Source organism: Artemia franciscana, chromosome 19, assembly GCF_032884065.1.
Source record: "Artemia franciscana chromosome 19, ASM3288406v1, whole genome shotgun sequence".
Lineage (NCBI taxonomy): Eukaryota > Metazoa > Arthropoda > Branchiopoda > Anostraca > Artemiidae > Artemia > Artemia franciscana.
This window is the reverse complement of record NC_088881.1, coordinates 25,259,652-25,282,217: the sequence shown is the minus strand read 5'-3', so window position 1 is coordinate 25,282,217 and position 22,566 is coordinate 25,259,652. Positions and strand designations below refer to the sequence as shown.

The 22,566-nt window shown below is 36.1% G+C and overlaps 1 protein-coding gene across 1 annotated transcript in view; it reads right to left on the bottom strand.

Annotated features, from left to right (window-relative positions):
* Positions 1-1,486: 1,486 nt before the first annotated feature.
* The window catches only part of LOC136039466 (cleavage stimulation factor subunit 2-like), a 47,357-nt gene continuing 26,277 nt past the window's right edge, over positions 1,487-22,566 (bottom strand). Inside the window, exons 5-9 of the mRNA XM_065723233.1 lie at positions 21,754-21,861; positions 16,021-16,200; positions 15,206-15,369; positions 11,791-11,932; positions 1,487-1,691 (exon numbers count right to left, since the gene is read on the bottom strand). Of these exons, the coding sequence (XP_065579305.1) occupies positions 1,572-1,691; positions 11,791-11,932; positions 15,206-15,369; positions 16,021-16,200; positions 21,754-21,861 (714 nt within the window). The 3' untranslated portion in view covers positions 1,487-1,571. The remainder of the gene's footprint in view (positions 1,692-11,790; positions 11,933-15,205; positions 15,370-16,020; positions 16,201-21,753; positions 21,862-22,566) is intronic.

Below are 22,566 nucleotides of genomic sequence, written 5' to 3'. Positions count from 1 at the left end.
CTTTGTCCGGCTCATCATGGCCAAAATCCAGTCCAGTCTGCGTTTTACCTGTCATTTGCTTTATCCTTTTGTACCAATGTCACGCCTTAAACTCCAATAAATGAAATACTTCCTATTGGTAGTTCAACGCCACTGCCTCGAGGGTCATTCCTCTGATTTCATTCTTCAAAGTAGTAGGTTTTGATTGTTTTTTTTTTTCCCTGAAAAGTTGTCTCTTTTTCCTAGAAAGTGCTTTGAGTGCTTAGTGCTTGTGCTAGTGCTAGTGCTTTGATTTCTTTTGTAAAATATAGCCAATCTGCTGAAATTTGTTTTTAGCTTTTTTCTGGAAAATAGAAATGGTATTTGCCAAGAAATTTTTCTTCAAAAGTAGTGGCCATTTCATCAGCATTATTCGTAAAAATTATGCCATCCCATTTTGTCAGTCGTGAGCCAATTGCCAAAACCAAACAATCCGGGTAGGGCCTTGGAATTAAGTCTCACACTTTAAGTTGACTTCTTGGTTTTGGGAATACTTCAATTAAGGCCACATAATACATTACATTGATGATTATAAGAGTGAAAGTAAAAATTATAAAAAGCATTAGTTTTATTCTGGTAGGAATCAAATTGCCTGGCATGATTGCACCGTATATATATATATATATATATATATATATATATATATATATATATATATATATATATATATATATATATATATATATATATATATCATAATTATATTATATTTTATTCCAGGATAATGTATATATATATATATATATATATATATATATATATATATATATATATATATATATATATATATATATATATATATATATATATATATATATATATATATATATATATATATATATATATATATATATAATATATATATATTATATCATAATTATATTATATTTTATTCCAGGATAACAGGTAACAGGGTAAAAAAAAAAGAAAAAAAAGAACATTAATGAAATGACTTTCGATAAAGATAAACTACTGTACTTCGTTATTTTAGGAGTACTTCAATTAAGATCATACACAATATTACATGAATGATGATAAGAGTGAAAGAAAAATTATGAAAAACAATAATTTTATTTTGGTAGGAAACAAATTGGCTAGCACGATTCTAATATATATTTATTTTGATTATATTAACTTCATATTTTGTCCCAGGGTGAACGGTCTCACAGGGAAATATTAAATGTTATGACTTTTGTTTGTATGATTTTGTAATTGAATACAAACATATTCTTTTCTAAAAAATTAAGAAAACCAGTAAAAGCCATCGATTCTAGTTTAATCTGAATTTAGCAGACAATCTTTTAGAAATATTTAACTCTATTAGCATTTAACCTTGAACAGGCCTAATAGAAGATATTTCAAGGTGACAAAACATACGAAAGGAAAAGTTTAAATAATAACCTGAGAACAAACAGAAGTAATTCTTTTATCTACATCCAGAAAACTCATAAAACAAAATTGATGAAAATTGAATTAAACCGTCATTATATTCATTTTAATAATGATATCTTTTATTAGTAAATTATGAGAAACAAAGAAGTGAAAAAGAATGTTCATCGCCCCTGGGATCTTGCAATTTGCTCCTTCAGCACCATAATTGAGTGACGCTGCTCTGGCGGGAGTAAAGCAATCTGTTCGTCACTTAGTTGTAGTACTTGCATGATCAACGCCGCCTAGAATAAAATAGTTCCATGAGACCCATAGACAGGGGCGGATCCAGGGGAGGGGCGAGGGGGGTAATCGCCCCCCCCCTAGACGGGCTGTAATTTTTTTACTGCACTTACGGAAGTCTGCATTAACACATGTTCTAACTACTGTAACTAGACTATAAAACCTTTTTACATTACGTTCATTCCACAACTTTCCCACTATCAAGCTAGCCTCGAGTATATTTTGTCACCTCATAGCATAGCAACAGTTCACCCGGTAAATTTTAGCTAGTTCTCGCCTCCCTGTTAATGTAAACATTGGAAGTGGGTGGGCAACGCAAGCGGACCTGAAATGTCAAAAGCAAACATTTCGTTCCAGTGTATAATGAAATTTGAACGTGCATGTGTCACGAGGATTTTCGTCGTTTAAGCGATATTGATGTCGGAAAAACGCGGACAAAAGACGCTTGACAGCTTTGTCATTTCAAAGTCTCGCAGAATTAATAGTTTAACTGCAAGTAGCTCTTCAATTAGTTCTGTTGGAAGTGGTGAACACGGGCAAATTCCTAACACTTTGCAATCTTCTGTTAACCCCGTTAGCGTTCAGAGTGATCATCCAACAACACCCTCGCCCCCTACACTGTTTCCGGAAAACGATATTGGGATCCACATCGGTACAATACATGCCATTGACGACCAAATAAAGTGCAAACTTCTGGAGAGGCCATGGAAACTCCCAATTGGATTCTATATGTCGTATGCTGTTCATTTAAAGCGGGAGAAAGACGAAAAAAGGTACTTGAACGATTCTCATTTGCAGAGTTTCCACTGGCTTGTATATTCTGCTGCCCAGAAAGGCCTTTTTGGCAAATACTGCCCTCTTTTTGTAACTGGGGCTAGCAGGGGTTCAAACAGACAGGTTCCCCTACAAAGCTGGTCACAAAGCCTGTCACAAAATTTGCTAAGCTGGAAAAGATGGAGACCTGACGGTACCTGATACTTCCCAGTACCATCATGACGCAGTAGAGGCTGAAAAGTCGTTTCTAAGAGCCTACAATTCTCCGCACGAATCTGTAAATAATCGCGTCAACGAACAGCGAATGAAGCAAGTAACAGAAAACCGAGAGAGGCTTAAGCCGATTCTGGAATCAATCATATTTCTAGGAAGGTAGAATATTCCACTGAGGGGCCATTGGGATGATGGCAGCTTAAACTTGGATGACATGCCGCTTTTCAATGAAGGAAACTTCCGAGAACTACAGCAAGTTATCGTGCTGAAAGTGGCGACAGTAAATTAAAGGAACAACTGAAAACATCAGGAAAAAATACTACCTACATCAACAAAACAACTAAAAACCAGTTGATTGAGTGTTGTGCGAAATAAGTTATAGGTGTCATTCTAGAAAGAGTCAAATCAGCAAGGTATTACAGCATCGTTCTCGATGAGACAACAGATGTGTCACATTCTTTGCAACTTAGTTTAGCTCTCTGTTATGCCTTCAATAACCATAGACGCGAGGACTTTATAGGTTTTGTTGACGTTCATCATGCCACCTTTGAACCTTCCACTGCAGACACAGAGCCGACTGTCAACAGAAAAGTGATTGGCCAGCTAGTTCTAAGCCTTTTAGAAGAAATGGGTTTGAATTTACTTGACTGTGTTGGAATCGTTACGGATGGGTGTGCAATGATGGTATCAAATAACTGTGGTGCTGTAGTTGAAATTCAGAAAAAAACTAAAAATACGTCTCGTTGTCTCTGCTTTAACCACGCCCTGAACCTTTCTTCGTCAAAAAGCTCAGCTGTTTCGAGCATCAGAAATGTCATAGGCATTATAAAAGAAGTTGTTGCATTTTTTATAATGCATCTGCAAAGAGAAATTACGTCTTGAATAAGGTTCTAAAAGCTCAGCTCAGGGGAATCGGCGAGACGAGGTGGATCGAGCGACACGAGTCACTTATGCAGTTTGTGTCCGAACTTCCAAAAATCATCCAGTCTTTGGAACACATTAGTCACTGGAGTGAATCAGTGGCCGCTCCGAAGTCAAAGACGCTTGTCACAGCGTTACATAGTGCAGAATTCATGGTTTCCCTTCAGTGTCTACACGGTATTTGCGCTCTGACCTTGCCTCTTAGTCGGCTATTCCAGAAGAAGACTTTAGACTTGGGCGCTGCCGACGGCCACGTTTCCAATCTTTTGGTTGTTCTATCAAAGCGACGGGAAACGTGTGACGAAGAGTTCGCATTAGTATTCGAGCAAGTAAAAGAATTGTCAGACAAAATCCAATTGGCTGTTGAAGTTCCAAGGATTAAACAAAGACAGGTTCATCGAAATAATCCTCCTCATACTACGCCTGAAGAATATTATCGACGTGTTGTTTTTATACCTATGCTCGACTCAGTCATAAGTGACTTAAAGAGCCGATTCTCAAGAGACACGCTGAACTCTTTCCGGTCAACCGTACTGCAGCGATCAAATATTGTAAATTGTACTGATGATTTGCTGCAATCTTCCGTCAAAGAGATCTCTAGAAGGTACGGTCAACTTCTTGGCTTAACCGTGCCGTCTACCAGGGCAACACTTATTTTGGCAGAGGTGCATTTGTGGACACGTAGATGGCTTCGGGTTAAGAGAGAAGGAGGTATTATTCCTAGTTCAGTGGAAGAAACTGCCAAGGAATGTGACAGACACCTATATCCTTATGTCAGCTCACTTCTTGATATTTTTATATCTCTTCCAGCGACCGTGGCATCTGCTGAGCGTAGCTTCTCAAGTTTACGCAAACTGAAAACCTGGTTCAGAGGACAGATGGGGCAAACTAGACTCAGTGGTTTGGCCCTCCTTAATGTGCACCACGACATCGATATCAGCATTGACAGAGTAATCGACAGGTTTTCGAACAGTGGAGCCAGGAAGCTTGAATTTTGCTTGTAAACGGTTGTCAGTTGATCAAGTATAGTTTTTGTAATCATTATTGTAATATATGAAAACCACATTTTCGTTAAACAAGAGACCGCCAGGGAAACTTAAAACGTGAAAAATAAAGTCAGCCTTGTGACCTACAAAAAGGACACTACCCCCACTCTTTTCGGTAAGAATCGCCCCCCCCCAGAACGAAAGGCTGGATCCGCCCCTGCCCATAGATAGAGGAGGATAATAGCACGATATTTTAAATATTTTAAAGCTGTGATACTGTGACTACAACAAATTCGCACCTGGGTTAAGCCACTACACATCTACATACCTTAGGTTCACATGACTGTAGTAATTTTCTAATGTAAAACGACAAACGTGTAAAAGACGTAACATTCCCAGAATTGTTCACTTCAAATCGGGCCTATATATCCCCTTAAATACAAAGAGAAAAAAAGGTATTGGATTGAGTAAATTTAAAGTGAATACAATTTCACATCTCAGTTCAAATATCTAAAAGCGGCTTATGTGACCTGCTATCATGCAAATAGACAAATGGCAAAATGTCCAATTTTTTCGAAAAACACGGATAGTTTAATGCATTTTTTAAAAATCTAAATGGAAACTTCCTTTTTTAAGCAAATTTTCATTATTTGAAACACAGCTACTTGAATCCAGAAATACAAGAAAATGTTTCCTTTAGAGCTAACCTTTCCCCATAATATGGCATTTGCCAGGATGAGAGTCTCATCCTGATTAGTCTCATCCATCAGAGGAGGAGAGTCTCCTCTGATTATACTCTAATTGCCCAATAACACATTCAAATCTTATAAAATGGCTTTTTCTTACTCTTTATTTCTATAGCGAGAGAAACATTCAATTCAAACTGATCATATACATTGAGCACCAAAAAAGATTTTACGTCATCTGTCATTGTTTCATTTCAATCACAATGCAGAGCCATCTAGAGAGACCCATCTTTTAGCATCTTTCATCTAAGGGACTACTAAACCGATCTGCTTTGGCTGAGGTAAAAATTTGTCTGTATGCACCATGAGAACAGGTCCAAGTTATGTAGCCCAATATTTCAACTTTTTGAAGGATATTTAAATATTAGTTGAAACTAACAAAAATCATTCCAGAACATATCTTGGTTGTAAAATAAATTATTGGAAGCTAGCGTCTAGTATTAGATGAATTATAGGCTATATGTATCATTTGCTTTATTCTTTTTTGACATGTAGATTTGTGTATTTTTATCATACTTTTATGCTAAAAAAAAAAAACAAAAAAAAAACTCCAGTCATTGGTGGCGCATAGGGTGTCGAATCGACGTTTTAGTTGATGGATCTTTTTTCACAGGGACAAGCAGCAAGCTTGTCGCCCAGCCTTGTTGCGGCGGGGATCGAGCCCGGCGCCCCATAGTGCCAAGCAGAGTATGAATCCACTGTTCTACAACAAGATTGATGCAATTTTCTAGTATAGGTTAATATGTTTAATCCAGTTTAGTTTTTTCCTTTCTTCCATTGATAAAGACTTCAGGATACAAAACCAAAAATTTCGGACACTTCCAGTATTTTTTTTCAAAGCTCACAGTCTTAATTAAAAATTTTTGGCCCAAGAAATTATTACATCAATCATTTTGTTTTAAAGAATCGCACGAGTAACGTGTCAGCTGCGGATAGGTCTTGAGTCTTACGAAAAGGGTGCAAACCAAACTTATTCAATACAATCAGATTGATGAATTTCGTCATATGAATTTAGAACATGAAATAATGAATTTAGAATTTGGTCATAAGCAAAACTATTCTATAGCCGAAAGACTTGTCTGTGTGTCTATACAGAGCAGATTAGAATCAGATTAAAGAACCTTTTAAACAGGGAGCCTCAAGAAAAAGTATGCGCACTATATTATATATTACAATAATGTATACTACACGCATTACTTACTAACTTAGTTGTACTTGTGGCGGGAATACGGCGTCTCGACCTTTCCCGGTTTCAAGGATCTTCGAGACATGTTTGAACCACGTATTGCGGTCTACTGCCAGCTTCTTTGCAAATGGGAGCCATTGAGTTGTCCATCTGTGACCAAACTTGCTGAACCTCTCAATAGATTCAAGGTTTGATTTAACCAAGTTCCACCAGCTTTTCCGCTGTCCTCCTTGGCGACTCTTCCATGAGCTAAGTGCCTCAGCTAGAGGGATTCGGCGAGGCGAGTACTCTGTTGGCCTACGTAAGACATGGCCCAACCATTTCAGTCGATGCTCCTTGATCGTGATGGCAACACATCTCTTGATACCACAGATTTGTCATATATCCACGTTTGATATGCCATCATTTAGATTTAACCTGAGGATCCAACGCAGACAGGTATGCTCAAACACCTTCAGTGCATTTTCATGTAGTCACTTTACTGACCAAGTTTTGCAGCCATAAAGAAGGTAGACAGGTAGACTCGAAATTTACTTCTTACAACAATTTCACACCAGTTACACAACGATTTTCTAAGGGAAGCAAAGGCTGTCTGGGCTTTCTGTAATCACTGTTGAATATCGGCGTCAGAAGATCCATCAGTACAAAGCTGGGAGCCAAGGTCACAAATTGTGATGATTTTTACTCCCCTCCCTTTTCTCTTGGTCCCGTTGGCATGTTAGACCATAAAGCAGTTCTGTGGAAAGCAAGAGAGTCCTTACCAAAGCCCAAACTATCCCGTGTCACTGTGCGTCCTTGTACAGAGTCGACCATCTGTGAATACGGTGGATGGATTGGCACATATGACTTCCCTGGAATGTAAAGTAGCGAGACCCTGGATACTAAGGTATCCGATTTCAACACCACTTTATTATACTGTCAATGCCAAGAGATCTTTACAACAAAAGCATTCGTTGTTAGTGGATACGATAAACCATGGACCTCTCCAGCTATTAAATCACTAATGAGAGAGAGGTCTCGCCTCAACTCCTGTAGTGATATTATCAACGACAAGTAATTACGAAATCAAATAGTCTCTTTGGTAAAGAAAGCTAAAGCTCACTATGGTCGTGAAACCATGCCCTACCAGTTACTTACTTCAGACCCCAAAAAGTGGCACAACACTGTGAAAAAAGTGGCCGACCAAGCTTCTGACAGCAGTGCTAAGATCAGCAATGATGATGGGTCCTTAATCAATGCAGAAGAAGTGAGCGAATTCTTCACAAAGATCTGCACTACCTATCTGCCTATTGCGCCAGATGAAAAGCCCACCATACTTGAAAAATGTGAGCCTGACAGCGAAATAATTGTCAGTGAGTTCAACGTTTACACGGAATTACGGAAGGTCAAACCGGATACATCTTCATATCCTGGTAAATTACCTGTCAAATTGCTACGTGAATATGCAGCTTTCATAGCATTACCGCTGTCCATCATCATAATCGAGTGTTTTGCATCCGGCTATTTCCCGTCATAGTGGAAATGGGTCTATATTAGAGTTATCCCTAAAAACGCCCCTTAGCGCTTGCGACGATCTCTGCCTGATCTCACTTACACTTTGTTTGGCAAAAGTAACGAGGCCTTCATACTCAAGTTTCTTCTGAAACAAATTCATGGGCGTATTGATAAATTCTAGTACAGTCCGTTCCCCAAGTGTAGTACTGCAATCTACCTAGTACGGATGTTTGACTGTGTCCTCCAATGGCTCGAAAAAGGTAGCTGTTTCGTCGACATTTGCGCAGTGGATTTCAGAAAGGCCTTTGACCTAATCCACCACCTAACTGCAGTCATGAATCTCCAGGGAATGGGGGCCAAACGACGCACCCTTGATCTGTACTTGACTTCCTAACTGGCCGAAAACAAAAAGTCTTCGCACTCCATGAAAACGATTCAGATTCATCATGATCAGATACTTTTTGAGGGGACCCACAAGGTACGAAATTAGCTGGAATATTTTTCCTGGCTGTAATCAATTCCCTGCTTAGTTACCATGACGACCATTACAAGTTTGTAGAAGATCTGTCCATAGTACTCGCTTACCTGGTCGAAAACACTTTCATAACAAGGCAGTTTCCAGACCAGTTAATTGATCAGCTAAAGACCGAATGCTCAAGTCATGATCTTACCATCAACGTAGCCAAGTCGAAGATAATTCGTTTCAACCTTCTGAAGCGGAATAAAGATACGACTCTAGTCCCTTTCCCGATTGTGAACGAAATGAAAATCTTAGGAGTAACTCCTTTAAGCCTAATCCTAGCCAGTCGGGGAGAAACAGGATCCCACTCAAGAAATGCGTTTCTGGTTCTTTGGTTTACGATGAAACCAACGCCATGGAGTCCCGAGTTATCGTTTATTCCAGAGTTAATAAAAGTGGAACTGTTGGAACGTTTCGGGCACTGTAATTACTGTAGATCCAGAACCGTAGATTCCGGTCTCAAAAACGCATAATATGTCAATAATGTACTTATGCATCCCATGGACAAGGAGAGATTGCGTAGCTTCTTCTTTAACAGATCTGACCTTCCAACAACCAATAGTTATTCTTGATTTTGTTTGTTTTATGACTGTAGTTGGTTTTCTCAAGGAAATGGCTTGAAGATTTTTCTTAAAGCCGGCCGGGAACACCGCAGTATAATTGTCTTGCTTACTTCTCGACAACCACGCCAAGAGGGCCGCGTCACTTGCCAGGAACATGGGAGCCGTATTCATAGTTTTTTGAGGTCTAAGGTCTATTGATATTTCTTGGGAATTAAAGTCTTGCATTGTACGTATACTACAAATACTATTACTACTAATAACTCACCCAATCTATTCAAAGTCTCCCTCTTTATACCCTCCCAGGAAGTTCCTATTTCTCTTAAATCTTTCTTTGTGACATCCTCCCATCTTGAACGCAACTTTGGCTCAGCCGGCTCTTCAGCCAATCATATAAATGATTTTCCTCCTTTTTTTCTTATATTCCACTTGTTTTCTTTATATATTTTAGGATTTTTACCCTCCCTCACTAAAATAAATTCCTACGGGAGCATTAGTGATCTCTCGAGGAATTCCCTTACCAGAAAAAAAAAGAATCCCGAGGTATTGTCATAGATCTGTCAAATTTTTAGACTAAGATTTATAGCCTTCTCTTTGCTTCAAGATATTCAATCCATTTGCGTAATTCATTATTCTTTATATCTTTTTTAGTTTTCAAGATGTTTTAATAAGTACGTTTTCTTATATATTTTAGGTTAATCTTTTAAATTCGAGATATTCTAAAGTATGTTTTTTTTCAACAATACTCCTATGACCTCTTCTTCCCCCATTGAAATAGTTGGAAAATAGACTTTTCGATATTATTTTTTCTGCAATATCCTGTATATCAATAACCTTATTTACACAGCGAAATGATAGTTAATAATAGTCAGATAACCCCAAGCGCATTTTGAGTTCTCTGCTCTCCTGTAGTATTACTATCCCGCAATATATCAGCTTTTGAACTACGAAACCCAACGTGTCATGTACAAGCCCAAACAGTAAAACCCCTGTTAAGCTCTTAATAAACATACTCAGGGCTATTATTTTTAACTTGCGGTAGATTGACCACCTTGCCATCGTCTCGACATTTCCAAGCCTGCCAATGAAAATTTAACGAAGTTTTATATATATATATATATATATATATATATATATATGTATATATATATATATATATATATATATATATATATATATATATATATATATATATATATATATATATATATATATATATATACAGGGTTTTCATTTTAAAGTTTGTTCCCATAAACCTAGCCTTAGGACTGAAATCAAAAGATCTTGAAAATAAAATTAAGGGGGTGGAGGCCCGAGCTCTTAGAAGCCAGTTTAAAACCAGTTGAAATAGCAATAGCTTTGTCCGCACAAATCCTGCACAGTGGCAATAGTACCAGCTAAAAAAAAATTCAGTAAGGCCGTATACATTAAAATTTAAGGTAAAATTCTAGTTAATTGACTTCTTGCTATCTGAGAAAGGGTTTAGGTTAGGAAAATGAAACTTTCAGGGATGAATCTACAGACGAAAGTGTGTCTCGGGAAGGTATTTTGAAGCAACTACCTCAACTCCTTCTCCCTCTAGATGGCCCTGACCTTTGATGACCTTTAAAAATATGCGTTTTATAAAAGTGAAACCTTGCAAAATAGATCTTCTGCTTAATTGAAGTACAACAAAGTTGTTTTCAGCTTCATAACTTTGCTCAATTTTATTTTATAAGGTTTTAAAGATATGCAAATACATTTCCTAAATTTTGAAAAAAAAAACATTGATATGGCTCAAAATTCTACTCAAATAACAGGAATTGCATTTTCAGAACTAAAGGTAGAGAAAAAGCAACTAGTAACTGAAAATTAAGGTAAAATGTTGTTTTGTCAAAATTTCAATAGGTATAGACCTGTCATGTAGGCAAATTTCAGGGCCCTCTAGAGGGAGAAGGAGTGGAGGTGGGTACTTTAAAATATCTTCCCGGGACATACTTTAGCCCGTACACCCATCCCTGAAAGTTTCATTTTCCTAACCTAAACCCTTTCCAAGATAACAAGAAGTCATTTAACTAGAATTTTACCAAATTTAAGAGAATCTTACTTTATATGATTAGTAATATTGGCAATTCCCACTCGGAAAACTTGAAAATATTATACAGCGGCTATCTGATGGGTCTTCAACGTATGATGGGTTCAAAGCAACGTAACCTAAAGGGTCAGCAGGTAATAACCTGGTAATTGGTAATATTGCAGGTAATAACCAGAAGTATGCGCTTTTTTCTTTTCTTTTTATACATGAAGACAAGCGATCTCATTATAAATTGCCCACCACCAGATTTCATTAAAAGGTGACAATTTTTATTTGGTAAGTCTATTGAAACTTCCAGAATTTTTTTTGAGAGGGGGAAGGGAGGGATTAAGGGAGGCTAAGAATTTTGTATTTGGGTAAAGAGGCAAAACATTAAATCACTGGTACTAATAAAAGAGTATACACTTGTTCAGATATTAAAAATTAGAGCTTTCGAAATGAAATTGTCTTTGTTGTACCTTGGATACTTCATAAGTAAGTTCTTCAGCAAATCGTAAACTAAAATGAAACCCAAAATAGGTTCCACTTTATACTCTCCTATTAAATCTATGTTGTTAAACACACCACCTTTTACATTACTACGGCCGAGAATTCAAATATGGCAAAGCATATTCCATATGGTCTTACCTTTTCTTGATCAGTGCCACTGGGACCTCCTGGAGCTGGTACAACGGGTTGTGGAGGACCTCTAGATTGAGGTGCTGGTGGCCTTGGTTCACGCTGAGGAGCAGGAACTGGAACTGGCACAGGTCTCGGCTCTCTTGCAAACCTAAAAATAATAACTTGACTTTAATAGTAGACGAATCCGAATAAGGCGAGGACAATTGATTTTATTGAATCAGCAACAAACAGTAATAATAGTCAAAACAACAGCAATAAACAAAATTGTGATAACAAGGGTTTTAAAATTTAAAAGTTACTTTAAAAGAATATGGAAAGGCAAAACATATGGGCGCTAGAAAAACAATCGTAATTAATCGAAGACAAAAGGAAAAAAAGTTACATTTAACGTGTAAATTAAAAATATGATCTAAAAATAGAATTACTGTCAAAGCTTTGCTTTACTAGATCAAATTACTTTTCGGATATGTGTTTCCTCAATTTCACAGATTTTTTCTCTCAACGCAAAGAGAATCAGGAAAACGGATACACAATAAATAGTCACATTCTCAATAAAATGGCTCTTATTTTATGATTTTTCTAACTTTCTAAAGCAGTAGTAATTAGATACTGTAATTACAGTAATTAGATGCTATGAAATTAGAACAGTAATTAGATACTACCCCTTCTGACTTTCCCTCTTGGGTAACAGGTTCCCCCATAAAGATATTGTTAGGGATAGTATTCCTGATGTAAATACATGCCTTTAAAGTTTGAACAAATGAAATATGCCCGGTACTAACGGAGGCCGAAGACTCTAATTCAATTCCAGAAAAGCAATCCCGAAAAAAAAAATAGCTAATTGGCTATTTTTAAATCAGTTCCTATATTTTACAACCCTTTTTTTTATTATCTGAAAGTGAAAATTCGCTTTTCGTTAACTCAATTTTTTTATAATTTGCGAATTAAACTTTAAACGCCCCTTAAAGTTAGGTCTAGTATAATTACCGCAGCTTCAGTTAGTAATTAGAAAATAAGAAAAGGACACACGTATCAATGGCCAATACTACATGTACTCTTATTCTTTATTATAATTAAAGAATAGCGTAAATCTTTTAATTTTCTACAACTAATTAGATAATAGTCATTACATAACGCTACTCTTTGTCTCCCAATGGACAGGACAAAAAATTATTTCCCTTCTGAACAGTAACTTCTTTCCTTCACTATATGTCAAAAGATTACTCTCCTGACAAAAATAGATGTTTTAGTATCTGAACAAACGAAACATGCACTGGGTTAATGGCGGTGGAAAAGTGATACGCAACCCTATACCAGGAAAAAAAATTGCTGTTTAGCGCCATTTTGTCCCATCCACCATTTCCTTCTTTGCGTAAAAATAAAGAAGGGATTTTCACTAGCTCGGCAAGTTGTTACGCTTGGAGAATCAAACTTGCAGTAACGAATAACAACCCCTTTTTTAGGATGGGAAATAGTTTTCAAGTCCTTAGTTTCACCCCCTAGACACCTACAACACTAAAGTGTTTCCCTGAAAATGTGTCTATTATAACTATCTTAATTTAAAAATCTGCTTCACTCAGACTCTAAGCTTTGGTAAGGTGACTCCCGGATCTGAGCTGGATTCTAGAGCCTTACAAGTATAGAATTAGTGGAGGTAGGAACTGAGAAAGACTTTCATAGGCCCTAATTTGGGCTATAAGTCTCATTCTGAAAAAAATTATTCACCTACCACAAAATATTCAAAGTTTATGAAAAGCAGTGTATCGAAGTCGAGCAAAGGTGAATAATAGGAAAAACTAGCCGGATTCTAAAAACTAGCCCGATTCTAAAACCTAGCCGGATCCTATTGCAGATTGTTTTTTGTTTTTTTTTTGTATTTTGTTTTTTGTTTTTTTCTGTAGATTGTTTTTTGAAAGCTTGATTTAACTAGCAAAGCATCTTTTCAAGTTAGAACAAAGTTTTAACTTTACTTCTGGTACCCATCTAACTCAACCGCGTTCAACTCCATCCATTTAACTCAACTTCCATTTCGCTTAACCCCAACTCAACGCCTGTTTAATTCAAAACTTATGCAACTCAACTCCCGCTTTACTCAGCCCCAGTTAATTCAACCTTGCAACAGGTTAGGTTGAATGGATAATGAGATGAACCAGATTTGAGTTACTAGCCTCACCACCACGCCCCCTTTTCCCCCTAAGTTGTCAAATCAAACTTTTGAGCCATTTTGTTCAACATGGTTAAAAGGTCCAATAACTAGCTTATAAAACATTTTTTTTTCAATTAAAAGTAAGGAGCACAATTTAAACTTGAGACGAACAGAAATTATTCTGTATATGAGGGGCATTGCCCCCTCCTCAAGACCTCGTTCTTTACTCGAAAATTAGCGGTAAAATACGCCCGAGTCGAATAAATATGCCTAATTTTAGCTTGAAAATGCTACGTCTGTCCAGACCTCCAGTTTGACCTTAATCGAAACCCTTCGCTCTCCCATATGTTCCTATGTTGGATGAGGACACTTCTATTTTTCGTATTCTGTTTCTACACCTTTTCCTAGCTTTCACCCTAATTTATAACATTGTTCAAAGGGAGATATTAGCTATTCCTCTATTTTACCAAATACCTTTATATCAACTTCAGTACCATCCCCTATCCTAAAACATACCGTCGCAAGATCAGCTGAGCAATCTAATTCAAACATCAAGTTCTATTCCCACTGCAACTCACCAACTTCCTCAGGGGTCCCAGACAAAGCCTGAATCAATCTGATTGGCAGTTCTTTGATGTTAAGGTATTTCAAACGCGTAGATTTGATCTCTCGAGTTGCATCGTCTAGTTTTTTTTTTCTTTTTTTTTAAGTTAAAATTGTATATTTTTTCCGGCACATATTCTTACAAGATTAATTCCAAAGAGTGGCTACGACTCTTCCTTCATTCACTAACGTCAACATTTCCCTAACCGTCCTATCGGACGTCACTTGAACTGTCTTTACCTTTCACAGACTCTTAGTACAATAAATATAAAAAACAAGTTAAAAAAAACAAGATAACAGCTGTAAAAAAGATACATTTTGCAGCTTCCTATTCAAGGGATCAGCCATGGAAGGGCACCTTAAGACACATTCATCCGAGCTTTACATCTATTTAGCTAATTAAGAAATGATTTAGCTTTAAACGTTAATTTTTCCACTATATATTATAAAGCCAAAATTGTAATCCAAAAAAACTAATTTCAAGAATATTTGGCTAAAATAAATAATCTGTTTCTTATTAATTCTTTTACCTGTTATAACTAGGTAATACTTTCTTAGATGAAATCAACAAACCTAGCTAGGTAATAACTAGGTAAAACTAGGTAACCAGGTAAAAACTAGGTAATAACTAGGTAAAACTAGGTAATACTTTCTTAGATGAAATCGACAAACCTAGCATCTGGTTCAGGAACAGGGGCTGGAAAATTACTTGGCATAGTTCGCATGTCCATGTCACGGGCCGCTGCACGAAAATCTACGTCCTGAGCTGTAACTGACTGCTGTAAAGGCACGGGCGCTTTTGGTGGTCCTCCCCAAGGGCCTTCCACTGAAGGATGCTAGAATAGAAAACAGAAGTACGTAAAGCTTATTAAAGTTAGTCAGCAATGAATTTACGTCTGTTATGCACTGCATCATCTTAAATCTGATATTAGATTTCCTTCGTAATCTATATAACTATTTTCTAGAAGTGGACTCAAAGCTACCTCCACTGACAAGTTTCAGAAATGAGTGAAAATTGAGGGCTTTGGCACGTTTACACAGACAAAAAAAAACTCCTAGCTAAGAATGGTAGAATAACATCCAACAAACAGCAAAGCAAAAAATATTACGAGAAATAGAAAAAGCACAAACGAAGAAAAAAAAATTAAAAAAGTCAATAATAAAAAAAAACTCGGAATCAATTGACAGAAAGTGAAGGAAAGAGCGTCATGATCACATTTTGTCTATATTTAGAAATCGGAACCAATCTAGAGAGAGTGAGGCAGCGGAATATATATATATATATATATATATATATATATATATATATATATATATATATATATATATATATATATATATATATATATATATATATATATTTGCTTGCAAATGAATATACCAGAGTTCAAAATCAAGTTACAACATAAATAGAGGCAAAAACGAATGAAAAAATAAAAAGAGGCAACTTGTGCCAATCAAAACTAGTATTAAAAACCCATTCTTACAATTGGAGGTCGAGGTGGGAACTGTATTCCCCGACCGGGCATTTGACCTAGTCCGGGTAGCTGTCCTGCGACAATACCAGCTCCAGGCAAAGGACCTGGCATTGGTCCAGCTCTTTGCAAAATAGGCTGTTCTTGAGGTACCAATACAGGTGGTTGGTTATTGCTCTTCTGTAACATTGTCTGGAAAACATAACGAAGTAAACAACAAAACTAGGAATACAAATAAAGAAGCATAAATAAGGAGTGCATCTACGGTTGTAGAGTCATAAAAACAGCTGAAAAGAAACAGATATATGCAAATTACAGTAGAACCACTCTACAAATACCCAGTTTTCTAAAAACATACTCGTTTTTTTATTGTTATCACGAATCCTTTTTCAAAGGAATAGCAAAAAGCTAAAAGTAATAGAAAAACTACACCCTAACTAGCAGAAACCAGTAAAGAAAAAAAATCCAATCTTTATATCTAATAGCGAAACTTGAAAAGCTGGGTGAGCCAAGAAGCTCACCTAGCTTTACCTTTGGTAATTAAATCGTAAATTCTGAACATGATGTATTATAATATACTTTACACGATAAGAAAAATTTAAAAAATTGAACTGATACTTTCAGATGTCTTAAATAGTAGGTAGCCACAGTTTATTTGTACAATAGCGAGGCATCTGGAGATTATATTTACTAAAGAAGATCCCAGTATTAAGTAAATGGAGTGCTTCATTTAAGTGTTTTCTGATGATCGCATATGCAAGTTTTATGATATTTGTGCTTTCTTTTGTGTTCAAGACCGTATTTTTGGCTTTAAAATACATTTAATCTTATCCTATACTGCTATAGATACGGCATAAACAAATTGTCTTCCGGTATGAATGTTTAAGAGAAACTGAAAAGCTTACTAGTACAAAATATTATATAGACCTAAGAAAATGCGATAACAAAGTGAACTGGTTATTATTTCAGCTTCAAGAACTCTAAATGAACCTAATTTTGAAAAACCGAGGTAGATATCTCATTAGTCAAAACTGCGAATTCTCAGGAGGGGCCTGGTTTCCATTTTACGGTGGATAATACCATGAATATAAATTATATTCTACCTTCCTTCCAACCGAACTTTTCAATAAAAAAAAACTATAGGAACAAAAATAGCTCGAACCGTTCTTCTTTGGTATCCTGGGAGAAAAACTGGAAAGGTTGAATTATTTCGACGTAGATTTTACTGCTGATGATGAACACTGTATATGTGTTCGAAATATCCAGTTAAATAATTTTATATTTTACTGTCAATAAAAAGGTATCATCCCTATTTTGAACTGTTCTACTTTGAATTATTTCAAAACTAGTCTTATATTATAATGGACTTGGTACACAAATGGACTAATAAAAGGAAAAAAAATCCGTCACAAGAGGTCTATCACGTAAAATGTATCGGTTGCGGTACCCACTGACTTTATGTTATACATATTAATAAGGAAACCGAATATACCTAAAAGTTAGGACCCTCGTTCCGCCTTCGCCACCAAAGGCACCCATGGTATCTTAAAATCATCCCCAATGTAGCCTAAGGTGGGCAGTTGTGTGGAATCTTTACCCATCCTATTTGGAGTGAAGAATTCAGGCAATCTGCGTCATTGTCATATATATGCACTGCGTCATTGTCATATATATGCACTAACATATTCCAAGGTCTATCTAACTTGCAATTTTCAACTGACTTCCACAGGAGCGCAGTTTTGAGGATTCGGTTTTCCTGTATACTCAGGATATTGCCAAGGTACCTCCATCTCTGGGCTCAAATGATGCCGGTAATTAATGATCGTCTTGTGGGTCCTAAAGTATTGTCATTTGAGGCACCATCTAACCAATGAATATTCAGCAGCCTCGTAATATATGAATTTTCCGAAATAAAATTATCTTTTCTTGTTGGTGGTTAATGTTCCAAGTCTTGACAGCGTTCTTAAGTGCAATTACAGAACCTACATCCGTAAAAATATTGTCTCAGCCAATTTCATTTCTCTTTTAAGATACATTTTTGAAAATTATTTATAGTTAAGAATGCCTCTTAGTCAAGAACATGATTTGTCTCTCCGTTTAAGTTCCATCTTATTTTATTGCCATACGATTCGCCGGAAGTTTCTTCTTTTTTTTACGGTGAATGTGCCAAAGAAGAAAGTGTAATAAAAATTGGAAAATTCAATTCTGGATTTATTAATAAGTCCTTTTCTGTAGTTAGCGATTCTCAAAAGTGTGAAGTGTCAAAAGTGTTTTAATTTTAAACAAACATCAGTTACACACCAAAGCTTGAAAGCATTTTGGAGCCAGAAGATTCTATTTTTTTACTTCAGTATCATGAAAAAAACTGGTGCAAACCAAATATAAACAATTTTCTCATATGAAAAATCCACCAAGAGTGTGACATATAAAGCTCATGTAACCAACAACCCAATAACACCATTACTGAATAGGGTTGTTGCAGCGTTAAGCCATGTCAAGTCGACACACCTGGAGACAACGGTTGACTCTATCCGGCTTAAAACTTATATTTTGACCACAAAATTCCCATAGATTTTAGGTCATTTTATAGAATCTTAGCATATATTGGAGCACCCTGGCTTTCACACTCCACTTTACGGGCTGTCTGTGAATCAGTTAGCATCACCAGCTATTTATAAAAAACTGATGTACATCTTGAGAACAAGTGCAAGCCCATGTTCATTTAAAGTGCTAGACTTGCTATAATAACCATCATTTCAAAAATAACCGTCAAGAGCATTATCTGGGTAAATTTCTCTTTAAAAGCTCTATAAAAGAGCCGATATTTTTATGTGACAAAAGTACCCTCTCGACTACCCTTATTTTTCACTTTGTTTCATTTTTTTTTCCTTTACGTAAACCTCGGAATCAAGGAGCCACGACGAAAAAAGGAAACAAAAAAAAGACCAGACGGCGCTTAATTTTCGACCGGCACTTATTTGAGAAAACCCACTTAAAATGTCTGCCATAAGAACAAAGATAAAAAAAGCAGAAACTGCAATATTTGATCCCCGACTGGCTCCACTTCTAGTTGAACTAGCTTAAATGGCTAATTTACACTAAGTTTTTATCCTTGAAAGAACATATCACCCCTGATATGAAATATATTCTTTTCGTTTAATCAAAAGAATCGGTTAGCACATAATATCTCACGGAGCTTGACACTATTGAAAGTATACCAATGAACACACTTGTCACAGCTAACACCCAAATAACAACAGGCAACAACTTTCAAAACAAAATGAGCCTCAACTGTGCTTACTGTAAGGTTATGCGCATGCCCGTGGTAATAGACTAAAGGGGAATATTGGAAACAAGCCTTAGGGATGTCGTTAGTATCCAGAGGAAAGCAGAGTTGGTTTACAAGACCGTCTCGCAAAAACTCTTGCAAACACCCGCGGAAAGAACATATCATCAAAAATTGACAACAATTCTAATATCATAATCAACTTATCTTATCAAATTTGCAGTGCCATATTTGACCCATTCTCTTCAAATAATTTTCCAGACTACAAATTTTTAGTAAAAATGCTGAAAAAAACATAATTTGAGTCTGTTACAAAAGGCCCGTACTTTGAGGTGACATGAGGTGTCCGTTACGTGTTCATTACATGAGGTGAAACCCGTGCTTTTGATTCTTTTTGTACACCCCCCCCCCTGAAAAAAACTCTTTGTGTAGATTATAAAATCCCACTCATCACATTTAGGATAATTCTGGGTTCTCATCAATACTATTCCTTGCAGAAGGCTACTGAATAACAAAAAAAAAGGAAAAAAGTGACGTCTTCAGAAATTGACGTCTTATCTTGTTTTATCAAAGCCATGAAGGGGATGATATAAAACTGATGTAAAACCCACTAGCGAAAAATATTTTTATCAGTGGCCTAAATTCACTTTCCAAAATCACTCGCAACCTTGTAAATGTCATTTTTACCGCTTTTCACTAGTCACAAATGTACATAGAAAGCTGTTGTACTATTTGCTTCAGTCCCCTATTTCAAAACACATTCTCTAATAATGTGTTGTTCTCTACGATATAACACGTTTCAATAATGTAACGGTACTGGCCATAAATAATTTCTATCAGTAGCCTGAATTTACATTAGAAGTTGGCCTCATTCTCACGAACTCACAGCTGTCGTTTACACAGCTTTTCACTAGTCACAAATGTACATAGAAAGCTTTCTATGTATAGCTTTCTATTTCCCATTTTACATAGAAAGCTGTTGTACTATTTGCTTCAGTCCCCTATTTCAAAACACATTCTCTATAATGTGTTGTTCTCTACAATATAACACGTTTCAATAATGTAACGGTACTGGCCATAAATAATTTCTATCATTAGCCTGAATTTACATTAGAAGTTGGCCTCATTCTCACGAACTCACAGCTGTCGTTTACACAGCTTTTCACTAGTCACAAATGTACATAGAAAGCTTTCTATGTACTATGTATTTTCTATGTATAGCTTTCTATTTCCCATTTTACATAGAAAGCTGTTGTACTATTTGCTTCAGTACCTTATTTCAAAACACATTCTCTATAATGTGTTGTTCTCTACAATATAACACGTTTCAATAATGTAACGGTACTGGCCATAAATAATTTATATCAGTAGCCTGAATTTACATTAGAAGTTGGCCTCATTCTCACGAACTCACAGCTGTCGTTTACACAGCTATTCATTAGTCATAAATGCCGCTAGAAAAAGAAATTGGCCCCGCCAGCCAGCTCACAAATATCACCCTTAATTGTGTGCTTGTTTTATTATCGATACAGTCAATGCAGGCACATACGCAGGAATTTTTTTCGGGGGGGGGGGCAAAACCTTCGATACAGCAGATATAAAGTAGCACTTTTTTTATTTAGTAACTAAATAAATGCAAAAAGCACGTATATCGAAAAATACAGATTAACTCTAATTTGTAGTATTGTAGCGGATGGGGGGAAGAAGACTGAAGCCTCAAAAGTACGTTTTAGGCTCAGGTTATGTTCATAGCGATTTAGAACCAGTGATTAATCTATTATATCCCACCGAAAGGGAAATTTTATGGTTAACAGTGCAATATGGGTGCTGTAGGGGGTAGTTCTTCTATTGCAAAAACATCGATTTTAATGAAAAATGATAGTTTCCAAAATTGATCCATTAAAAGCTGTAATTTATCCTGAAAAGGGGGGATAAACGCCCTAATATCAAGGATAATTCTATTTTGTTGTGGAAAGCAAACTCTCTTTACGAAGAAAAAAAAAAAACAGTACAATCGCTAATTACTTCAAAGAGGGTAAAAACTTAGACAGAAAATGGGTTAATAATTGGGCAGTGACTTGACCGGATAATTGCATGCTGTAAAATCCCAAAAAAAGGCTTCACACATGTATCTAGATTCCAAATAAAATGTCCTACTATTGCCAGAAATCCCAAGAAACCATGGGGAAATCAAACATTTCACAAAATTTGCGTACGTGCCAGATTCAATGCACCCACTTTGAGTCTTGAGCAATTTTCTTTCTCATTTTTATAATGCGACAAGAGTTGACAATTTTTGGTATGAATAGTAAATAAATAAAAACTGAATACGTGTTAGGGTAAACAACTTTATCACTTGACACTTTTTTGTGTCGGTAAATGAAAAAAACATTATAGAACTACTAGGGTCGACAATCTTAACATTTACCAACTTTTAGTGCCATTAAATAAGAACTTACCACAGCAGTATTAGGGTCAACAACCTTCATGACAACCAAAGCCTGCAATAAGGAGTAGGCAAGTTGTGGGTTTTGGAGCAACATTTGTCTTCCTTCTATTGGATTATTCTAAAATAATAAATTATGATTGGTTGATTTCTCATTTTAACAATGGGCACAACTACCTTTTTTTAGTTCAGGCAAAATAGACTAGAAGACCATACAATTAAAATGACATAGAAGCCAGGATTAGTTTGTAGTAGAAATACCTTGATCTCTAAATGCATCAAAAACTGAAAAACGAAGAAAACCAAAGGTACTTTTTTCTAAATATATTGGTATTTTTCAAATGTCAATAAGAAAATATAATTAAGTTTTACTTTAAATAATTGGTAATTGTCAGTAACTCACAGCTACTAATTAATCGGAAAACTATCATGTTATGTCGGAGCCTTCTTAAAATCCTGAGTGCTTTTACAGTCCGATGGAGTTGGTTTCTGATCATGACAGGATATACCATGTATTATGATTTGCTTTTTTTTATGCCTGAAGCCTGAAGGCAAGCGATTAGTATATACAGGTTAAAAAGGTAGTACCCAGCCAGTAGCTTTCACTAAAAGGTGAAAGATTTCATTTACCACTTGATAAGTTTAAAATGTTTTGTCTCCCAGTTCGGGATCGAGAGAAAACTTTCAGGACTTTTTTTTGCTGAGGGACGAAAGATCAAGAATGCCCACCCCAGTCTCGGCAAAATTTCCATATTTAAAAAAACCACTACAATAAAAACTGAAATAGCTCACAAAATAGCAAATGAAAAACTTAAATTCGACGTTA